General features: G+C 51.2%; 3 protein-coding genes across 5 annotated transcripts; 2 read left to right on the top strand and 1 right to left on the bottom strand.

The window, feature by feature from the left end:
• Positions 1 to 3824: 3824 nt before the first annotated feature.
• On the bottom strand, positions 3825 to 4863 carry AAFC00_001813 (uncharacterized protein; the record flags this gene model as incomplete). Its single annotated transcript, XM_069341052.1, has 3 exons — positions 3825 to 4172; positions 4234 to 4687; positions 4820 to 4863. 3 exons carry the CDS (start codon positions 4861 to 4863, stop codon positions 3825 to 3827), a joined length of 846 nt encoding a protein of 281 aa, XP_069204562.1.
• A 1179-nt stretch (positions 4864 to 6042) lies between these two features.
• On the top strand, positions 6043 to 10015 carry AAFC00_001812 (uncharacterized protein; the record flags this gene model as incomplete). Of its 2 annotated transcripts, XM_069341051.1 has the most annotated exons (6): positions 6043 to 7252; positions 7311 to 7579; positions 7635 to 7802; positions 7856 to 8712; positions 8761 to 9491; positions 9543 to 10015. In XM_069341051.1, 6 exons carry the CDS (start codon positions 6043 to 6045, stop codon positions 10013 to 10015), a joined length of 3708 nt encoding a protein of 1235 aa, XP_069204560.1. The 2 variants fall into 2 exon arrangements, with proteins under 2 accessions (XP_069204560.1, XP_069204561.1); XM_069341050.1 differs by having other exon boundaries at positions 8761 to 10015.
• A 5547-nt stretch (positions 10016 to 15562) lies between these two features.
• Positions 15563 to 18372, top strand: AAFC00_001811 (uncharacterized protein; the record flags this gene model as incomplete). Of its 2 annotated transcripts, none has more annotated exons than XM_069341048.1 (3): positions 15563 to 15874; positions 15930 to 16454; positions 16507 to 18372. In XM_069341048.1, 3 exons carry the CDS (start codon positions 15563 to 15565, stop codon positions 18370 to 18372), a joined length of 2703 nt encoding a protein of 900 aa, XP_069204558.1. The 2 variants fall into 2 exon arrangements, with proteins under 2 accessions (XP_069204558.1, XP_069204559.1); XM_069341049.1 differs by having other exon boundaries at positions 15770 to 15874.
• Positions 18373 to 19813: the final 1441 nt, after the last annotated feature.

The following is a 19813-nucleotide window of genomic DNA, read 5'->3' as shown; positions in this document are numbered from 1 at the left end:
AGTCTGGGATGAGTGTAGGGGGCCAAGACATACAAGCAAAGTAACCCGGTGAATCACTGGTGCCAGTCAAGTCATGCACACAAGGGAAGGGCAGCGCAATGCAACACGATGTACTTAATATCTACCTACCTTACCGCTGATAGGCAAAAAGGGTATATAACATGAGCAAGAAGAGGGACGCACGATGCAGGAGGGCCTACCTCAAGCACCCAGACTTGAAAGACAGAAAAAAACCCGCCCACCGTCGACCCTTTTTAAAAGTCTTTCCCTTTCACCCGTTCACTTCAGCTGGAACGACAACTCACTGGCCGCTGTTCCCCGCCCGCTGTTGATGCTCGGTGTCCGCCTCTTGTCCAGATGAACCACATGTGGTGGTGGACCGCCGCCGCCGCTGCCGCGTAGACGTTGCGCCGTCGAGCTACTCTCGGCCTGCCATCCGCCTAGCGAGTCCGGACTCATGGGCCACTCGGGGCCTTCGAGAGAAAACTGCTGCTGCTGAGGAGGAAGAAATCGATCCATCTTATTCGAATCGCGATTCTTCTCGCGTGCCGGCGCTCGCCCATCGAAATCTCTGCCGGCGATCGTCGACGCCACAGGCGGAGCAGGTCTGAAGCGCCTTCGGGCCTCGCTGGACCCGATACTGTCATGGTCGTCGACGAGCAGGACCATCCATACACCTACGGAGCCCGTGTGGCCGTATAGCGGCGTCGCGTGGATCCATCGTGCGCGGCCCTCGCCGTCGCCGTCGGAGTCGATCTTCGTCAGCCAGCGGACTTTGGCTGTCACCCCGCGTCCTTCGCTCAGCGCTTGGCTGAGATCTGCGCGTACTCGTGAGGATCCTCCTATGCGGGACAGGAAGGGGGATTGGAGAATGCCTGGGACTCGAAGCGAGGGCGATGTGAAGAGGATTCGCAGAGAAGGTGCGGGGCGCACTAGGAGGTACTGCGGCATTGTTAGTCAAGTTGCGATGAATTAGAGGAGTTGGATTATTGTCACTTACGTGCTGATACACGCCCTCTAGTCTTCCATTGAGGCCTGCGGGGAGGCTTGCACTGTCGCGGATGCTGGTACCATTGCTCTGATCGAATGAGTTGTCCGTTATGGGGTCGTGTAGAAGAAGGCGCGGCCGATGTGACGCAATACTCTCTCTATCACTTTCGTCTACGATTTGCCGGTGCATGCGCCCACCGTGATTCCTCACGGTATCAAGTTCGGCCACGTTGAACATCTCGCTCAAGCTCTGAAATTCGTCCTTTTGGTTTTCTGCGTCGTCCTCGGCGGCAAATTTCGGATCCTCGTCACGAGCGACTACTTTAGCCAATGCATCAAGGTCTGTGCAATCCTTTGCGAGACCGGAGACGTCGACTTGGGCGCCAACGTAGTAGCGTAGGGTTCCTTTCGAGTCGAACAACGGCGCAACCATTAGCAAATTCATGAATGGAGATCCATCCCTTCGACTATGACATGTTAGTTTGCACTGCAACGTTGCTTGATAGGATATCCTCACTAGTTCACAAAGACCTCGCTGTGCTCTTTGGCATTCTTGCAGGCCTCTGCTAGCCTTCGTACAGAGTTGGGGTTAGTTCGGGGACCTTGCAGGAATCGACAATTGCGGCCTATGGCATAGTTGATTCCGTATTGAGTAGTACGATGGAACTCTGCAGTTTCGGCGTCAGCTCAAATTGGATAACAGTGGACCACTCAAGTATACTGACCTTCTGATGCAAAAACGATTGGATTATCAGGCCTTGACGGGTCCGACAAGCAAAAGACCTCAGCCAAGCCCTCCGAAGCCTCCCTTAGATGCGGCGCAAGGGTGCCGGTGACTCGTCGTTGAATTGACACACTCACCACCTGGATCCACACATGGACTATATAAGCGGGCAGATCCTCCCGTACAAGAACCTCGAAGGCTCTCTCCGCTTTCTCCTGGAGAGCCAGGTTTTGGGTAGACTGCGGCGCTTGCTCTGTGAAACCATGACCCCGTATCGGCTCAAGGGCTTCTGATATCGCATTCGCATAGCTGATAGCGCGCATGGCTTTCAGAGCGTCCAGATAATAGATCAGGACCGGAATGCTCTGGACTCGATAGTTATTGAGAAAGTTGGTGAACTTCAGGAGTTGCTTAGAATCGGCAAATATCATTTCAAGATGTGCGCTCGAGAACATATGCTCCGCACGAACTTCCAGTCCATAGACGCCAGTCGTCTGCTCTGCCGGGGCAGCGACGAGATCAAAGTTCTGCGGGTCATCTTCTTCCAATAAAGGATCAAGTCTGCTGCCTGCTTCATCTGAGAACCCCTTGGTCTGCAAGGGGGGAAGCGTGGAGATGGAACTGGCCGTTGTCTCGGCAGAAAATGCAGAATCGAAGGAACTCCCTTCACGGGAATCTGGAGTAGTGGGCATAGACGAAGTTCCGGCTTGCGATGGAAGCCCACGTACACGATGCGCCGTCCTGATGCTGCTACTGCTGCTGCTGTGTCACGTTAGCCCAGACGAAGCAGCCGGATGGCATTCAGGTGAGGTGAGAACGGACCTAACGGGCCGGTGCAACGGCTTTCGAGAAAAGTCTGGTGGTGGAGGGGCCTCTTCACTTAAAGAGTGCTGAGAGAATACGTCTGTATCAAGGTCCTCTACATACACAGGCTTCTCGATCCGGATGGACTGAGGTGCTCGCTCTCGCACTCGGTCCTTGCGAGGGCTCGAGTACTGAAGTTGGAAGTCCTGGATCAATGGCTCACCAGCCGTCTTCCCAGGTGTATCATGGGCAGAGGGTGGGACCCGCGTTACTGGCAGGGGTCCCTCAAGGCGTGACGAAGTGTCCACATGGCGAGACGAGGAAGACTTGTCCATCAGCGACGCTTTTGCCGTCGCACGATTCTGTAGGGGTGTGGTATTAGAAAGGGAAGGATGAGCAACGTGTTTTCTGGACTGACAGGCGAACCTTAAAGAGCCGGTGCATGTCGCATGGATACCCGATATATATTGGGTTGCCTCAGGTCCTGCACATCGACCAGGTCGGCAGAGGATAGGGTCTAATAAGAAACACTCACGGAAGAACAGGTGCACAAGTACCGACGCATGCAGTGATCCGCGAGTTCCACATGGAAGATCCGGCGTCATCAGTTCTGCAAGCCTCTTTTGGATCGGGTTTCTGTCACCATGCACAACCCATGGTACTGACCATGACATGTGCGCCTCAATGAGATAGACTTTGGAGAAACTGGTAGAGAACGGGCTCCACATGACGAGTTATGCATACCGTATAAGGTTGCTGCACGATCAACCTTAAGTGCACCGCCCACAAGTAGCAAGAGATGATGTGCAAGTAGTCTACGTATCAACACAACCTTGGGCGGATGATGATCTGTCCGTCTGCCCTGGACTAAGGTAAGTGGGTTGGAAAGCCGAAAAGCATGGAGTAAGACTTTCGATCAGTACGGCATTCCAGGGTAGGTGTATATCGAATCTAAGGTGCTATATCGTTGCCAAGAGATCAGCGCGCTTGTCGCTCATTGGCTTCCATCGCATCATCGACCATTGCATCGGGTTGTTTGCTGGGGCGTATCGTAATCTTGGCAGGTCCACTGCGGCGCCGTAGCGAAACGAAGCGAAGTGATGAGTACAGTAGGCGAAACAGCACGTAGGAAATATGTTGGTCGTGTGTGATCGCACGATCTGTGGCAAGCATTGAGCCTTCTTTGCGTTTATGGTACAAATATAGCGAGCGGCACCGAGGCTATAAGAGAACTCTTACTAAGTCGCCGCAGTCGCAATCGCAATCGCAGTCCCTTTCCCAGATCGACTACAAGACAAAACGGATCTCAGCGCAGAAGGCTTGTCCTCTCCCCGTCCTCGACTTGCTCGTCGTCTACTTGGTCGTTGTTCTTCGCATATAGCACATAATGCTGGATCATGAAGATGGTATCGAAAGCTAAGCTGACCAAGCTCAAGCCAAACTTGACAGGATTGCCCTTTATGCCATCGGCCCAGTCAGACTGAAGACTGCTGTCAATGATCAGCTGCATAAGACTGGTCACGCCGCCCAGCAAGTCCATGTAGATTGTGTGAATAGCCCAGCCTGCAGTAGACTTCTTCCGATAATTTCGGAGTGCTTGCGGCATATACTTGATGAAAGTGACAAGCAATTTGACGTACGACAGTGCGTAAATCTGTGAGCGGCTGTAAGCGATTCGTGCGTGCAAGATATGCGGCAGTACAGAGAGCACTCACAACGTCAATTCCCTTCCAAGCGTAAGGATCGTCCCGACTGCGCTGCTCTAGCGCAATGATAGCGACGATAGCGACACCTAGACTTGAGCCGCCGAGGATACCTATGATGATGGCGCTAAGATGATCACGGCGGCCGTGGAAGCGCCAGAGGCGATGCCAGAACTGAGTGAAGACGACAAGAACAAGCACCAGGGCATGCAGGGCAAAGACGAAATCATTGAACCTGACAGTCGGGACGGGGTCAAGAGGATAGCGTTGTGCATACTGGCGAAGTATGGTGGGCGAGAAGAGAAAGGCCGCCGTCGACACAGTATAGCAAAAGAAACCTACGACATTGAGGGCTGCAAAGTCGAAGCTGAAGCCCGCAGTAGAGCGCAGGTGCCAGTTGAGAATGGGCTGAGGATAGAACGAGAGTGACCAAGATATGGTGCTGGCGCGAGTGACAATGGTGAGTCTACTGGAGATATGCACTACCAAGGGTGCGCAAATAGCCAGGTCGGCAGGCACTTACTAGATCCAGCCCAACAATCTTAAGGATGATCAGCTCGACGTGGACGATCCGACTGGAAAAGCTGGAACTTCATACCTTGAAATGATCCTGGCAAACGTCCTTATGTCGCTCACGTGCATGATGACCCAAGGCGACGCAGATAAGAGCACAACGTGGGCAAGATGCAGCGTTGGGATTTCTGCCTCACGGTCCTGGTGTCACGAAGTGAGCAAGGTTTCACAATCGTTATTCGGTCAATGAGATGCAAGTACGGGTACAGAAAAGACTACAGCATCATGATGCTGTGCGGACCCGATTGTGTGGCTGACTGTTGGAGATCTCGATGGGACGAGTGGACGGCAGTATTTCGATAAGAAGGCAGTGAAGCAGAGGGCACATGGATATCTTTCCTTGATTTTACTGTATTTGTAAGGCAAAGTCCCGTAATTACCTTATTGCGTGCTGATACGGCGTTGCCCAATGCCACAGTCGGACCCCACTATCCCAGGCAGATCTGCAGGTAGTATGTTAAGTACGGTATGGCTAATTTTACAAGCACAGTACGGAGTACCAAGCAGTACTATGCTGTACAAGTAGCGTCGTAGATTTACGGCACGAGAGTGAAGCATCACGAGCACCACAGCGCTGCAGGGCATGGTCACAGCTTTGGGGCGTCCGCAGCAAAGTGCGAACAAACCTGCCAAGGGACTCGAACCAGGACCACAGTGAACCTGGCGTGGACTCCGGCTTTCGGCAAGGACTAGTGGCCGCGAAGTCAGACTGGGGTTAGGGCTAGATTGTGCCCAAGCTACGCGTAGAGTACAGAGGTACAGGCACCTTCCCTCTCTGCCATGAACTGTCAGGGTAAGTGCGAGTAAAGCATTAAAGCAGTACGTAGCTTCCCTACTTGTACAATAATGCGCCAGACGCGGAGGAGAGTTGGAGCATCACCGACTCGATCATTTATTGCCTAGACATAGGTAATCAACAACTTGGTTCATCCATCATCATCATCATCATCATCATCATCATCATTTCCATCTTTATCGATCATTTTCAACTTCCCGATCACTTGAATCCATAATAACTCCACCCAGAGTGGCTTTGCGACTGCTCGGTAATCGGCGAACTTGGACGGTACCGGTCTAGACTTAGACTCCACGACGCGCTTGTTGCGCTCCCGCACCGCTTCATGCACGCGTCTACCTCGAAGTGCTGTTGTTTTGTCCAAGATCCAGCGTTTGATGAGTGCGGAACAGTAGCGCCTCCACTGCGCCAGCTGTGTGTCATCGACTGTCTCTTTATTGCGCGACGTTGCCATGTCTGTGCAAACCACTGCAACTACACCAGCACCCTCTCCACGCAAACGAACCCCTGGACGACCCCCCGCCCGCTTGTCGTCTTCGCACACTGTACCGGCGCGCAAGAGAAGAAGATACATCCCCGGAGGTCCTGGAGGAGGTGGTAGATGGATCGATGTGAATGCCGCTGAACCCATGGACTTTGCAACCCCGATCCGCATGGCGCGCACCCACAGTCACGGCCACGGCCACGGCACTGGCGCCGACCTGACCTTCGGCACAGCTCCTGCGACTGATAGACCCGTACGCTCGCGCAATACCAGACCGACCCCTGGCCGGCCCAGGAGAGATAGAGAAAGAGAACGGGGACCAGGAAGAAGAGCGGCTGCCACACCGAGGCCGCGTTACAGTAATGCTGCAGCTGCGGCCGCCGCCAGTCAGGCCAGCGATGGCTACAAGCCTCGTGAAGAACGGAGCTGGGAAGAATTCCACCCGGACCTGGATCTCGATGCTGCCCTTATGCTCTTTACCGCTGATCAGGTCGATGGCGTTACCAAGGATGACGCTCGCCTGGCCATGGCAAAACAGGCTGTCACCAACAACAGCAACAACATTAACAATAACAACAACCACACCGTTGGGGATACCCTAAACTCCCATCAGCCCGGTCAATCACCAGTCCAGCCTGCGCCGGAGCAACCAGTACAGACACCGAAGAGAAGGCCAGGACGTCCCCCGCGGAGAACTGATGCTATGCTTACCGGTCTTGGCTCACCACCCGCTCCTAAGATACTGCCCATGCCTACACACAATCCAAAAGAGCGCCTGAACCTCCCCAAGCCCTCATACCGGACCGTTGATACATTCACACAGTACGAGCAAGACACGACAGTGCAGGTCAACTATGTCGACAAGTCCATGGCAAATGTCGGCTATCAAGAAGGCGACCGCTTCGACCTGCCCCGGCATGCCCTTATTCGCCACGTCGAAGGCCCCTACGATGACGATATCGAGTCAGCCCTTCGACTCGAGTCCGACGAGAAATTACTCCCCGATCCCCAATCTGCTCATGTCGGTAACGTCGAATACGACATGGACGAGCAGGACGACCGATGGCTTGAAGCACACAATCTTCACCGCAAGGAAGAAGGCGTCGACCCCATCAAGCCGTCAATGTTTGAAATCACAATGACGCAAATCGAGAGGGAATATCATGCCTTGGAAAAGCGTCAGTCGTGAAGTTGCATATCACTATCCTTGAAACCAGGCTAACGATGTCTTGACAGGCATACCAAAGCCGAATCCACGACATCCTCAGACTCACAGACCCCGATCGAGCTCCGCCGCCGCCGTAAATGGCGAGCCTTCTGGGCCAGGAGACGAACCAGACACGAAGTGCGTCATTTGCGATGACGGCGATTGCGAAAACGCCAACGCCATTATCTTCTGTGATGGCTGCGACTTGGCAGTTCATCAGGATTGCTATGGAGTGCCTTTCATCCCAGAAGGTCAATGGTTTTGTCGCAAGTGCAAGGAAATTGGTCGCGGCACACCGGTATGTGTACACGAACATCACCACTTTCATCTAGCAGCGCTAACAATCCTTGAAGACTTGTATCTTTTGCCCCAATGTTGATGGCGCCTTCAAGCAGACGAACACATTGAGATGGTCGCATTTGCTGTGCGCAATCTGGATTCCCGAGGTGACTATTGCAAACACTACCTTCATGGAGCCTATCACAGATGTCGAGAAAGTCCCGAAGAGTCGTTGGAGCCTCGTGAGTACTTTCCCCTGAGGCGTGAGATACCGTGGTTATCTGACAAGGAGTAGAACTGCTACATTTGCAATCAGAGAATGGGTGCCTGTATACAGTGTGGCAACAAGGCTTGCTACCAGGCCTTTCATGTCACGTGTGCGCGGAGGGCTCGATTATTTCTTAAGATGAAATCATCCCACGCTGGGAGTATCGATGCCTCCGTCCTCAAGGCGTTTTGCGACAGGCACGTGCCACCTGACTGGCGTCGTGAACATGATGTCGATAATGCCATCGTTGAAGCAAAGCGTTATTATAGACACACCATGCGAAACCGACGCTGGGCGGATAGCAAGACCGCTGCTCTGGCTCTGATCCCTCCGCAACCAGATCAGCACGTGGATCTCTCCGATGAGCTGGGCCAAGGAGATGACACAATCGTCGTCTCCAGCGCTAAACGTAAGAGAACTCAGTCTTCACCCCCTAAAACAGGTTGGCGACTGCCTTCGGGAGCTCCCGTCGTACCTGCCGTGGTTTTCAATGCTGTGGACAACTCCCTTACGCGCTTTGCCATTCGTAAGAGAAAAGAGTTCTTGCTGGAGGCATGCAAGTATTGGACTCTGAAGCGAGAGGCACGCAAGGGCGCCGCACTCCTGAAACGACTTCAGCTCCAGCTGGAATCGTTCTCCCCGATGGAAATCACACGTCGTAACTTCCAGGCCATGGGACCCATTGGCAGAGCCAGACTGCTGCGGCGTATTGCGTTCTCAGACATCCTTCGTGCGGACATTGACCAATTGCAGTCTGTAGTACAACTTGTGCGACAACGCGAAGAGCTCAAGTTCCATGATGTGCTGTCTTTAAGAGACATCATGAACACCATCTATTTCCCCATCATTCCGTTGCTATGGCCTATCTTGCAGAAAGCACAAAAGTAAGTTGCAAATGATGCTGTACCCAGGCATGTAGCTAACTTTGATAGACTTGATGAGAAGACAGAGATGTTCAAGGAGGGATTTGAGAGTTTGGAGCACAAGCTCGCCGATCGATACTACACCTCGGTCGCAGAGTTCTCGTCCGACCTCACGAATGTTTTACTACCGGTCATCGCCAGTCTAGATGGGGTTCCCGAAAAGTCCGGCATCCGAGACATAAATGATATTCATGACCAGCTGAATGGCGCACCACCTGGCACAGCACAGCATTTGGCCCTATCACACGAGCAAAAGGAGTCGAAGAAGGTTACTAAGAGAATCGCCAAAGCTGTCAAGGAAATGCTCGATGCTGTTAGGCTGAAAGAAGCCGAGCTCAAGGGCATACCATTCGAGAAGGAGATGGGCGAATGGGCCGCCTTTGACGCCCGACTCGAAAGCTCTTTGGCTGCGACACATCCACCGCTACCGAATAGTGATGCCAGCAAATATCTTACCGAGAACCCCACAGCCTCTGCGGTTGCTGGCGCTTCCCCGAGCCCACAGAACAGCGTTGCCGCAACAACTGATGTCGCAGACAACACAGAAAGCGCGATGCGTTTACTGGACGCGACGGGCGATGATATTCACATCTCGAAGCGGCCGAGGACAAGGTCGGCGGAGAACAAAGATGTACCAACAGCATCGACTGTTGGAACGTTGTCAATCGTAGCGAACGCTCAAGTCAAGCAACCCCCCTCACCACCAGACTCAACATCGAGCGTTCTGCAACACATCCAAGGTAACACCCAAAGCTCTCTACGGTCAGCACTTGGCGCTGACACCCAAACAGCGCCCGTCGAAGACCCTTGGGCCAAGGGTGGTACACCCTGGTACCTGGAAGCTTTTGACATATCTGGAACGACAGTATACGACGAACGATGGACTGGCAAGCGAGCAATGTCCGAAGACCTCAGCGAAATGGATGACGAAACGCTACAGGACCTCAAGGAGCAGAGCACGGGGGCAACAACAGCAGAAGAGGATAGGACGACAACAGCAAAAGTGTCAGCGCCATCAACAGCAGCCAGCACGCGACAGAGACGCACGACTAGAGCGAGCTTGGCGGCTGAAGTGGAACAACAGCAACAGCAGCAACAACAGCAGCAACTTGCCGAAGATGCAGACGAAGAAGAAGAACAAGAAGACGAAGACGAAGAGGCAGAAGTCGTAGTAGAAGAAACCGAAGAGCGGATTGCTGCAAGAGAGAAAAGGGACAAAGTGAATGCCAAACGGCGGGCACAGAGAAGACGAAACAGATGGTGATGAGATGACTAAATCAAGGTCCCATGCCTCTCTGCGCCTGCTCTTCCTCGTCACTCGTCCTTTCTCTTTTTTCAACTCCCATCTGGGTAGTCCCTCACACGTTGTGCTGCCGCTTTGGTCGGGTTCGGCCAGTCCACTCTTGCGCTATGAATGTACTGTATAACTATCTAATGAATGACGATACAAATCACCCCCTCTTTCTCTCTTGGACCAGGAGAAAACAGCTCTGCGATAGTAGTAGAAAAAGACGATTACGTGTAGTCTGAAAGCATCGCTGTTGAGAGATTGCTCTGGGGATTATGAGACGAGTACTCTCTGACTATGTAGAACCTCAGTGACCACCCACCACACCCTGTCCCCCCCTCTTTTTTTTGTCGTCTCATGTAAGTAATGCTGTAAGTAATGCCGTACGAAGTATAACATAAACCATGGACCCCCCCCTCTTCATTTCCAGACGTGAGTCTCCTTCCCTCAATTCCGATCTTCATCACGCACAAACTTTAAGAAAAATGGTGAGAACACAAACAAAAGGAAAAAGGGAAGACAAAATTAGACAGGATATAATGAAAAGCTGCGCCTCATCAACACCCGGCCGTATCATCGACCAAGCGCACCCAATTAATCAATCAAGTAACTATTGATCTCATCCCATTTCTTGGCGCAAGTTGCTGGCGCGAACGGGTAGGACGATCCGTGCGTGTGCATCCACTCGGCGACTTTCTTCCATGGTGGCTTCGAGGAGGAAGAGGAGTAGGGAGTGGATGCTGTGATTGTTGGGTTTGGACGTAGGGGTAGGGCAGTAGTAGTAATTGTAGATGGGGGGTTTTTGGAGAGAGAGGATATAGCGCGGCGGAGCAGGGTGATCTGTACTTGCTTATTAGTTCCTGCGCGGAGATGAGAAATATTATTCTGATTTGTTTTCGTTTGAGGCGCTTCAGAGGTGGAGGGTTTTGCTCTTGAGAATGACTTACATCACTAAGACGCCATTGTGGTTTCCTGACCCTCTGGTGTTTGGGCTTAGACAGGATCCTGATCCGCCCGCGCAGGGTGGATTCAGCCTCGGAGAAGCCGCCTTTGCGTTTGATTTCTCTGTATGAGAGGCCTTTGCGCCGGCATTGCAGCAGGAAGTTGTCGCGCTGGCTGCGGTCCTCTGAGCTCTGGAGGTTCCGTTGTCGGTTCGAGGGTAGCGATGGTTGTGTGAGTGGGTCGTCTCGTGTGCTTGGTGTCGTCGTTGTTGCGTCTCCTGATGCACTGGGAATCGCTTGGTCCATGGCCGTGTCTTCACTTCTTATGGATATGTTCTCTCCGTCGTCGTACACGGCTGCAGTGTCCTTTCCAAAGCTCCTTGACAGAAGACCAGGATAGATGTGCTCTGGCTGTTGGTTTGGCTGTGATGGGAGAACTCCCGCATTTGACTCATTGCACATCTGCGTGAGGATAGGTTTGGCGGGTACATGTGCGAATATACAGACATTCGGAAGGTGTTCAACACCAGGGAACGAAGAAATGTATCCTGTTACTGTTGGACAGGTGAGGTGACTCATGTCTGGAACATCTTCTTGGATGTAAACCGGGTTACCACGTCCGGACTGGCTGTCGACATCGTTCATCCCGAACACTGCTGGTCGAAAGCTCAATGGAGCATCCTTCGGGCAAAACCTTCTGCTATCGTACATACATCTTTCACGAGCACTGAAATCGAACACCGGCTTCGAATCTTCGAAGTTGGGCGCAGGACTGAAAGTCATCCAGCTGCCAGGGGAGGTGGTTGGGCTTGCATCATCATGATCCGCAGTCACCAGACTTGGGCAAGTGGTATACTGAGGAGCGCTGAAGGGCTGGTAGCATTCATGTTCGTGTCCCGGCCAAGTCTTGCTGTTCACTTGGTAGCTTGTGGACATTTCGTATGGAAACCAGGTGCTACAAGATCCGATATCTGGAGGCCCGGGAGGATTGTGCTGTACTGCAGGCTGCCAGCTATTCGTGTCGATAGGTTGAAGTGCTCGCCGTAAGAGACCTGACTGCGAAGAGTGAGCTCGCTGCGTATGTAAAGCAGGCTGAGCCACAGAAGAAGGTGGTCCCGGAGCATAGACAAACTTGAAGAGATCAGTATAGCCTCGTTCAAGATTCTAGATCACAACAAACATTGAAGGATTGTTGTTGATCTCCAACAAAGTCGGTGTTAATCTTCAAGACTTCTTGCTGGGCTGCGTCTTGGAAGCGTGTTTGATAGAAGAAATTGGCGTCAAGTTGAGGTCGACTATCAGAGAAGTTGCCTACATTGTGTAGGTCAGTGAACAGCACAAGACTGCCACCAATCAGGGGTTTCCTCACAAGAGCGGTAAAGCGACATCATCTCGTCATTGCAAGACTTCACCGCCATGACTAACAAGAGCCAACAAAGATCTCTCGCCTTGGGATGACTAGCAGTAGCTATAACCCAATGTTCGTGGTAATGCAGGTACGTGTGGAACTGACGGAAGGTCGCAGAGTAAAACTATGCATGTGTTAAAGACAAAACACAATCCGGCTATGACTCTTGCTACTGCAAGTCATAGAAGTACTCCCATAGTCGAGAACATTATCACTTACAAGACAACCTTTCGCTAGACTAGACTAGACTAGACTAGACTAGACCATGTGATTGAGACGAGTTCAGCAGGACTATTGGCCTTCTTGCGGAGAACAAACAGCTGATGTATTAGAAACCGCGAGGAAGGAAATGAGAGAGGTACCGTAGGCGATGAACGGCGGGGCACCCTCATATCCAATGTCGTAGGCGTGATCACTGTGTTAGAAGTACTTACCTTTTTTTCTTCTTGAAAACCTCACATCTCGTTTGAACGCATCAGAACATGCAAGCAGGAACCATTTCCGCAATCTGGTCTGCATGTATCCCACGAACGCCAGATTCTGAGGGGCTTTCCCTCTACGCACCAGTCGCAGACTCACCTATGAAACCTTAGGAGAAGGCAATGGACAGACAACATGCGAACCCTTGTAATGAATGCGTTCGTCATGGCAGAACCTGGTATCCAGACTCCCGGCCAACCCAGTGATGCCAGGCCATAGTTCCCATTCAACGACATCCTACCGCTTTACGACACCATTATTTGCTCTCTAACTGATTCTGGAAACGGGATTTGGAAAGTAGTATACATGTCAATCATCCGTCCATGTTTTGCCGGGTGATTGCAGCTACAAACTTGTCATCTTATAACATCGATACAGACCTTACGTACCTAGCAACTTACTAGCACCAATGATCGGGAAGGTACCAAACTCACACGTCTTGACATGAGTCAGTTTTGATGACTTCAATCTTGAGCTACTCGAACCGAGCGTGCTGCTATTGAGATTAGATCCAGTCCACTCTTGTAGCCCTCTTGGTGTGTAGCACTGTTATGAGGATCTTGCACACTCATTCAATTGAGTTGTGGATGTGTCGACAAACCTTGGTTTTATTCCACCTAAGTTAGCAACCTATACACATGAGGTGCTCTTAATCATCCTTCCGATCAACATGCAAAAGATTGAATCTAGAGCATAGCAAAAAACCACATTTACGTATGTTGCCAGGGTCGACTGTGCGACAATCTCTCGTGTCTTGTTGGCAGTGTCTGACATTTCAGTTACACAAGACGGGCCGTGTGTCAACCCGGAAAGCATACAGAAGCCTCTCCTCGTGCGAGCGATCATGTCGGTAATCTGCAGGTGGAGTATTGGTTTGCATATCGATCGCTGCTAACTCCCGCATTGCCGTGAAGCAGGCTCGGGGCAAACCGGCAGGGGTCAATTCGAATGGGCAGCAAAGGATAGGAATGGAGCCGTCTCCATTGGGTCATCTGGAGGAGTGGCGACGACATTGTGCACAATTCTGTGCAGTCTACTAGCGGAAATCTGCCGAGGCTCCACTAGTACCGAGATAATTTGAAGATCAAAGTTAGTCGAACATTGAAAGTGCCAGAGGACTCATGCTTTTTGAATGCAGAGTCAAGTGATCTAATGTCCGTCTGTATGTCTGTGTGAGCGCAGGATTTTCTTCACGAAGTTGCTTCGTGCCACAACTTGAATTTGCTGTAGCTTGTGCATTGCATCACCAGACAAGTCTCTGATAGAGCCGTCGGACTGGCACTTGGTGGCAAGGTGATTCAGTTGTTGTGACCACAAGGAGGTAGGTAAATTTGGATGTAAGATTGGGTAGAGGAGCGGTCGTCATGTTGGGGAAGCCCTGCGTCTGCGCATTACTGACCATGTGTCACAAGTCAAAACTAACCTATCTAGTAGTCAATTGCTAACCTGCATATCGGGAGGAACATACATTCAAGGAAGGCAGAGACAAGCGAAGCTGACTTTTGGACAACTCGAAGCATGGCGCTGAGAAGTCGTACACCCTTGCTGTGCTGTCAATCGAATCTCGCAATACCGGAACGCTTGCGGCGTCAGTGCAGCGTCTCGATTTGGCCATCATGTCACTTTGGGAACGCACCGCAGCACCTTTTTGGCGGTCACTCCGGATCTGACGAGGACTTTCAGATAAGTAGTTACAGCAGCTGAGTACAAGTGAGCTGAACGTACGACCGGATATGTCCAGAGCACTCTTACCAAGAAACTAGGTAAGCTACGAGTACAGCACGTGTACTTGTCCATTGTAAGCGACAGCTTGGAAATCTTAGTTGAAACATGAAACATGGTAGAGCGCAAAGTCAGCTCGACATCAGCCTACGGTGCCACTTGACACTATTGAATCAAGCATTGGAAGAACGTCAGATGTTCAGCTGTTGTACCTGGAATATTTAGGTCAGTTCTAACTTTGTGTTCTTCTAACTTGCCTCACAGGTGGAATTCACGCCTCGAGTATGACACCCAACAAACGTGCAGGACTCTGTTCCGCGTCTACCATCGCTAAATACGGGATTGCAGCATATCGTACTGTACATAGACCATCTACATAAACGACTACGATGACTCATGACTTACCCCAATTCGACGATCCTGAATTGTCTATCTTGTTGTGTACAGTATCATGCTATCATCGAGCATTTGAACGTCTCCCTTATGTGCTATACTCCTATAAGATCCGATGCAATCCCTGACGCTTACGCGGACACCAAGATGAACATCACAAAATCTATACGGGCAAGTCTCTTATCACTTCATACGATACAGTGCATTTGCGACAAGAAGAATTAGTGCTGACCTCAACACTGAAGCGTACCTGCAAGCTAGTCGTGGCTATCCAATCGGAGATTAGTACTTACGCTTATAGAGTTTGAGCTGATCTACGGTCGAGATCTCCGGCCAGGGATCTGGCTCCCTTCCCCATCTTGTCCGACGCATAGTCCGTCGAGGCCAGAACTGGCAACGCAAGCCATACGCAAGCCCTTCATACTTGCTCGAAGATGGTACAGGCTCCCCGCTTGAGATGGCCGCCGTATAAAGGCAGGGCGTTGCGTTGCACGCTCGTCATGAAGAATTTGGACATTCGTGTTGAATCTGTGGTTGATAACATTGGATTTTGACGTTGTCTCTCAATATCCGATTATAATGTCGGAAGTTGACATTCGCCGTCGCAGCGGTCGATATGCTGAAGATTGTTATGGTGAAAATCATCGAACATCTGTGGCCATTGAGCAAGTCAAACATGGAATCGTGCTGCACTCTTCTGCTGCTAGAGTGCGACCTGTGCACACAGGAGTGCCTAATTTCTCCAGAGTCCTACGAGGGTCTCAGCAACCGAAGATGAGAAATAGAATGCATGCCCTCAATGAGAGCACTCCGGAGATTTCCAGAAATCGAGACGTGAAGCGATGGGATCCCCAGCGACGAACTTGCTCACCGTGGGATGGTCTTCGGCGTGTAAGTACTCGATAAGATTTACGAGCACAGCCTCCCTATACTGACCTTGATGCAGGACGAGGAATTATACCAGAGCGGGGATTGCGCAGTACATTTGTATACTGAGGGACGGTCGAAGAGGGGACCCTCGTTTCAATTATCTTCTGCTGATATTGTCGCTGTTGGTTGCTCGTGGATGATGGGCGTCTACTCTGGGCAGCAGCAAGATCAACGGACGTCCAAGGAGCTATACATTCCAGCACCAGTTGACAAACCACGCTCGGGTACTTTCCGTTGGCACCTTGCGACTCGAAACTTCTTTGCTTGGATAATGAGCAGGCCTTTGGTGGGAATGGACCTGGGCGATTCGCTAATTGATCTATTGGACCGCATGCATCTCTTCCGTCCGCACGCAGATAACTTGGAAGATCTCTTCCAGTACGCTAAGCGTGTAGGCTATCTGAACTTGGTTGGCTGCCCAGAATACGCTCTTGCATTCCTTCGGCTAGCTGAGCACTGTCAATGTCGCCACCTGTGGATCAATGCATTTACTCACTGCGTCGGCATGAATGACCACTTGACAGACGCTCCTGGATTCGATGTAAGTACTATCATTCAGATCGGAGAAGAAATACGCTGACGCGAACACAAAGCGAGTAACACAAGTGACGAAGGCTTTGATAGCGAGAGCTTACCTTGAGATGGATCTGCATCTCGGACGTGTCACTCGTGCCCTGAAAGTGTTTCTCGAAGATGAGCTTTCACCTAGCCACTTCGGTCTGTCCTCGGGGGCTCAAGATCATCTCGACCGTTTCCGATCTTTCTTGAATCGGTTTTATATTCGTAGATTCGGCTTCTGGCCTCCTGAGCAAGGTCCGGTCTTTAGTAAGCCGCTTCTTCAGAGGATGAAGAACGAATTGCAGAGCTTGCACGATCTGCTCGTCGATCAAGAGTCTTCGGATAGCCTCGAGGATCTATTCAGGCCTGCAAGTGGTGGAATATGTGTACGCCAGAACATAAGTGCCTTCAACTATCGGCATGGATATGAGCCTCTACCAAACCCTCTACCTCTGCTCCCGGAGCATCAAGGATCGCCGGGCAGAACGGACTCTCAACGAGGACTGAGGTCATTCAAGCTTGGGAGTAAAGCTTCCGGATTCGTAAAAGGCATGACTGCACGAACGGCGATAGCCATGGCAACCAATTCTGCTCCAGCCGACATACGCAATTGCAAGCTCGTCCAAGAATACATATCGTTTGAAGGAGAATGGTCAGCGAAGCCTGTTGATAAAGTGTCGATTGCTGATGCACGTAAAGTGCGGTGGATCGTCATCTATTGCATGCTGCAGATGCTCCACAGTGTTACACGTGCACCGGAAGAAGTATCTGATCCAGTCGCAACGCCATATCATATCTGCGTGCTCACACATGGCACTCCGCCATGGGGACCTGACGCTCCTCAATGTCGCTCGGTCGAGAGCCAAGACGCACCAGCACCAAGTTCCAGACGGCAATCAGCATGCCTGATCGACTTCATTTCCGACAATGGCGCCTTCTCCTTGGGTATTCAGCCAGACTGCGAACGGGATGATTTTGTGCCAAAGCGGACACCGTCTCAAGCTTCCTTGAGGCCTGCGGCGTTGAGAATCAACACTAATCCAATAACGAGGAGCCTGTCCGTGCGTAGCTTCTCCAAGCGTTCCAGTCCGACAAGAAGAAGCTCTACAGGCGGCAGACCCGTGAGTGCCTTTGTGTCTAGGCCGGCAAATGAATCACCCATGGACGGCTACCTCGGTCGACTAGGGTCCAGTATAGTTTTTCAAGAGCCTACCCAGAGTGCTCTGCATACACTGGATGATACTCCAGACCAGGCCATGCAAGCACAGCAGCCTGCCAGATACCCTGCGCCATTAAGACTAAGCTCTAGTGCCATCGCCTCCATCTCGGATGACTCACCGACACCAACCCTTGGAGTTTCGGCCTTCGACGATCTTCACGATGCGATCTCCCCACCCAGCAGCGTTCAGTCTTCCAGTCGACCTCCATCGCTCTTCTCGTCTCCAGCTTCGACGTCGAATGGATTCTGGCAATTCGACGACGCCGACACGTCCAGCTGGACCAGCGGCGACGACAGACGTCGCAGCAGAGAGGTACATAGCATGGATCACGACAGCGTATATGCCTCCTCACCAACAATGGCTGGCAAGAGCTTTGTTCCACCCTCTCGTCGTTCGTCAAGCGGTCTTTTCTTCTCTTCTGACTCGTCCGCCTCGTCCGCTTCTTTTTCTGCCGCTGCTACTGCAGGCTCCGCTCACAGCCCTTCGAGCAGCTGGAGCTCGCAGCAGCAGCAGCCCACACTCTTCAAGCAAGAAGCGCCTTCTCCCATCAAGCATCAGCAGCAACCAACGGGAGCGAAAAGCGATAATGACGAGTTGGTCTTTGAGGCCCAGAATGACATCCATCGCGCCTTGGATCTGCTTTCGTATACTAGCAGTGGCGGTACCTCTCACGTGCTGTGATTCGCTCTCCGATGTTTTGTTTTTCTATCCGAAATTGCAACAGGGAAAAGATTGGAAACTATGATGTATGCTGTTGAGCAGCATCAGGAGAGAGGACGCGTTCGTTCGTCAGACCCTACCTATTTTTCACCCTTCGTTTTTTTTCTTGTTAAACGAACTGTTACCAGATTTGATACCCCTCCTAACCTCGCTCATGTTTTCATGTTTCTGCAAGGAAATAAATAGTCTATTTCATATACTCAAGCCCTTCATTTTGACTCTCCAATTGTTGTCGCTTTTTTTATGCTATCTAACAGTGTCCTGTATCCGTCCTATCCTGCGTACTAGTGTTCGCAGCGCGGCACCGAGTGACCAGGGAATTGAGGTGTGAAACACGCGTGCATGCATGGAAGGGTAACAAAGAAATGGTTTACTCGACGTCAGCACTCAAGCATCATCAATGCCGTTTTCAGATCGCGCAATAGCGTTCTGTCATGTCCTGCCCTGTCCGGTATTATCTTATCCCAGCCTATCCTGTCTATCCAGTCCAATCCCAACCCAGCCAGTTCGCGTGATCTAAACAAGTAGAGCTATAGACCAGTAAGGGATGAATGACCATCGACTTGGTGTCGAACAGCATTCTCGCGTTCAAAGCATGAGGCAGGTGATCTGCTCTTTTCTGTTCTCCTAGTGTGCAAATCGTCTTGTCGTCAGATATGTAGAGGAAGAGAATAGAGAAAATGTTTATCTACATAGAACAAAAGCAGAAAAAGGACGGACACGAGGACACGTTCACCCTCGTGATATAGATACCAATTCAGGAGAACGCCGAGGGATCATATCTCCTTCACAGTAGAAATAACAGTAGATGAGGAACAAAGAGGTCAAGGCACAAGGACAGTCATGATATGTGAATATTTCCTTTTCGTTCATTTTCTTTCTTTCATCTCTCTTATGACATCGAAAGTGAAAGGATGGCTTTCGATTCCAGGTCGTTTGAAATTCTTCTCTACCTTTTCCCTACACATGCCTTGCCGATAAACCAAATAAAGGGGGTATATACCGCTCTCTCTTCTCTCTTTCACTTTTCCTTCTATTTCTGTCTCTCTTTTTCCTAAATTTTCCACCGTTTTTCCTTTCGTACTTTGGTTTTCTTTTGGGGGATATGCGTTCTCTTGCCGTCCCTTTATAGCGTTGTGCTATAGTGTCTTCCCATTCCCACAATCATCGGTAAGGCAAGAGGCGCATACCCGTTGAATTGCCCTTCGAATCCATCCCTTCCCACCTCTGAGGTCTCTATGTATATATACTTGTGTGAGGTAAGAAAGAAGTGGACAAAAAGAAAGCCAACGGACGCTCGAACCGAATGCAACGCGCAAAAGCAGAAATGTCAAAATGTCGCCGGCGGGGCCGATCAGTCAATGTCTTCATCTTCCCTGTTTCGGAATGACAGAACAGGAAT

Source organism: Neodothiora populina (genome assembly GCF_041146345.1).
Source record: "Neodothiora populina strain CPC 39397 chromosome Unknown canker_contig_13, whole genome shotgun sequence".
NCBI lineage: Eukaryota > Fungi > Ascomycota > Dothideomycetes > Dothideales > Dothioraceae > Neodothiora > Neodothiora populina.
The sequence above is the reverse complement of the archived record's forward strand: the minus strand, read 5'-3'. Positions and strand labels throughout refer to the sequence as shown.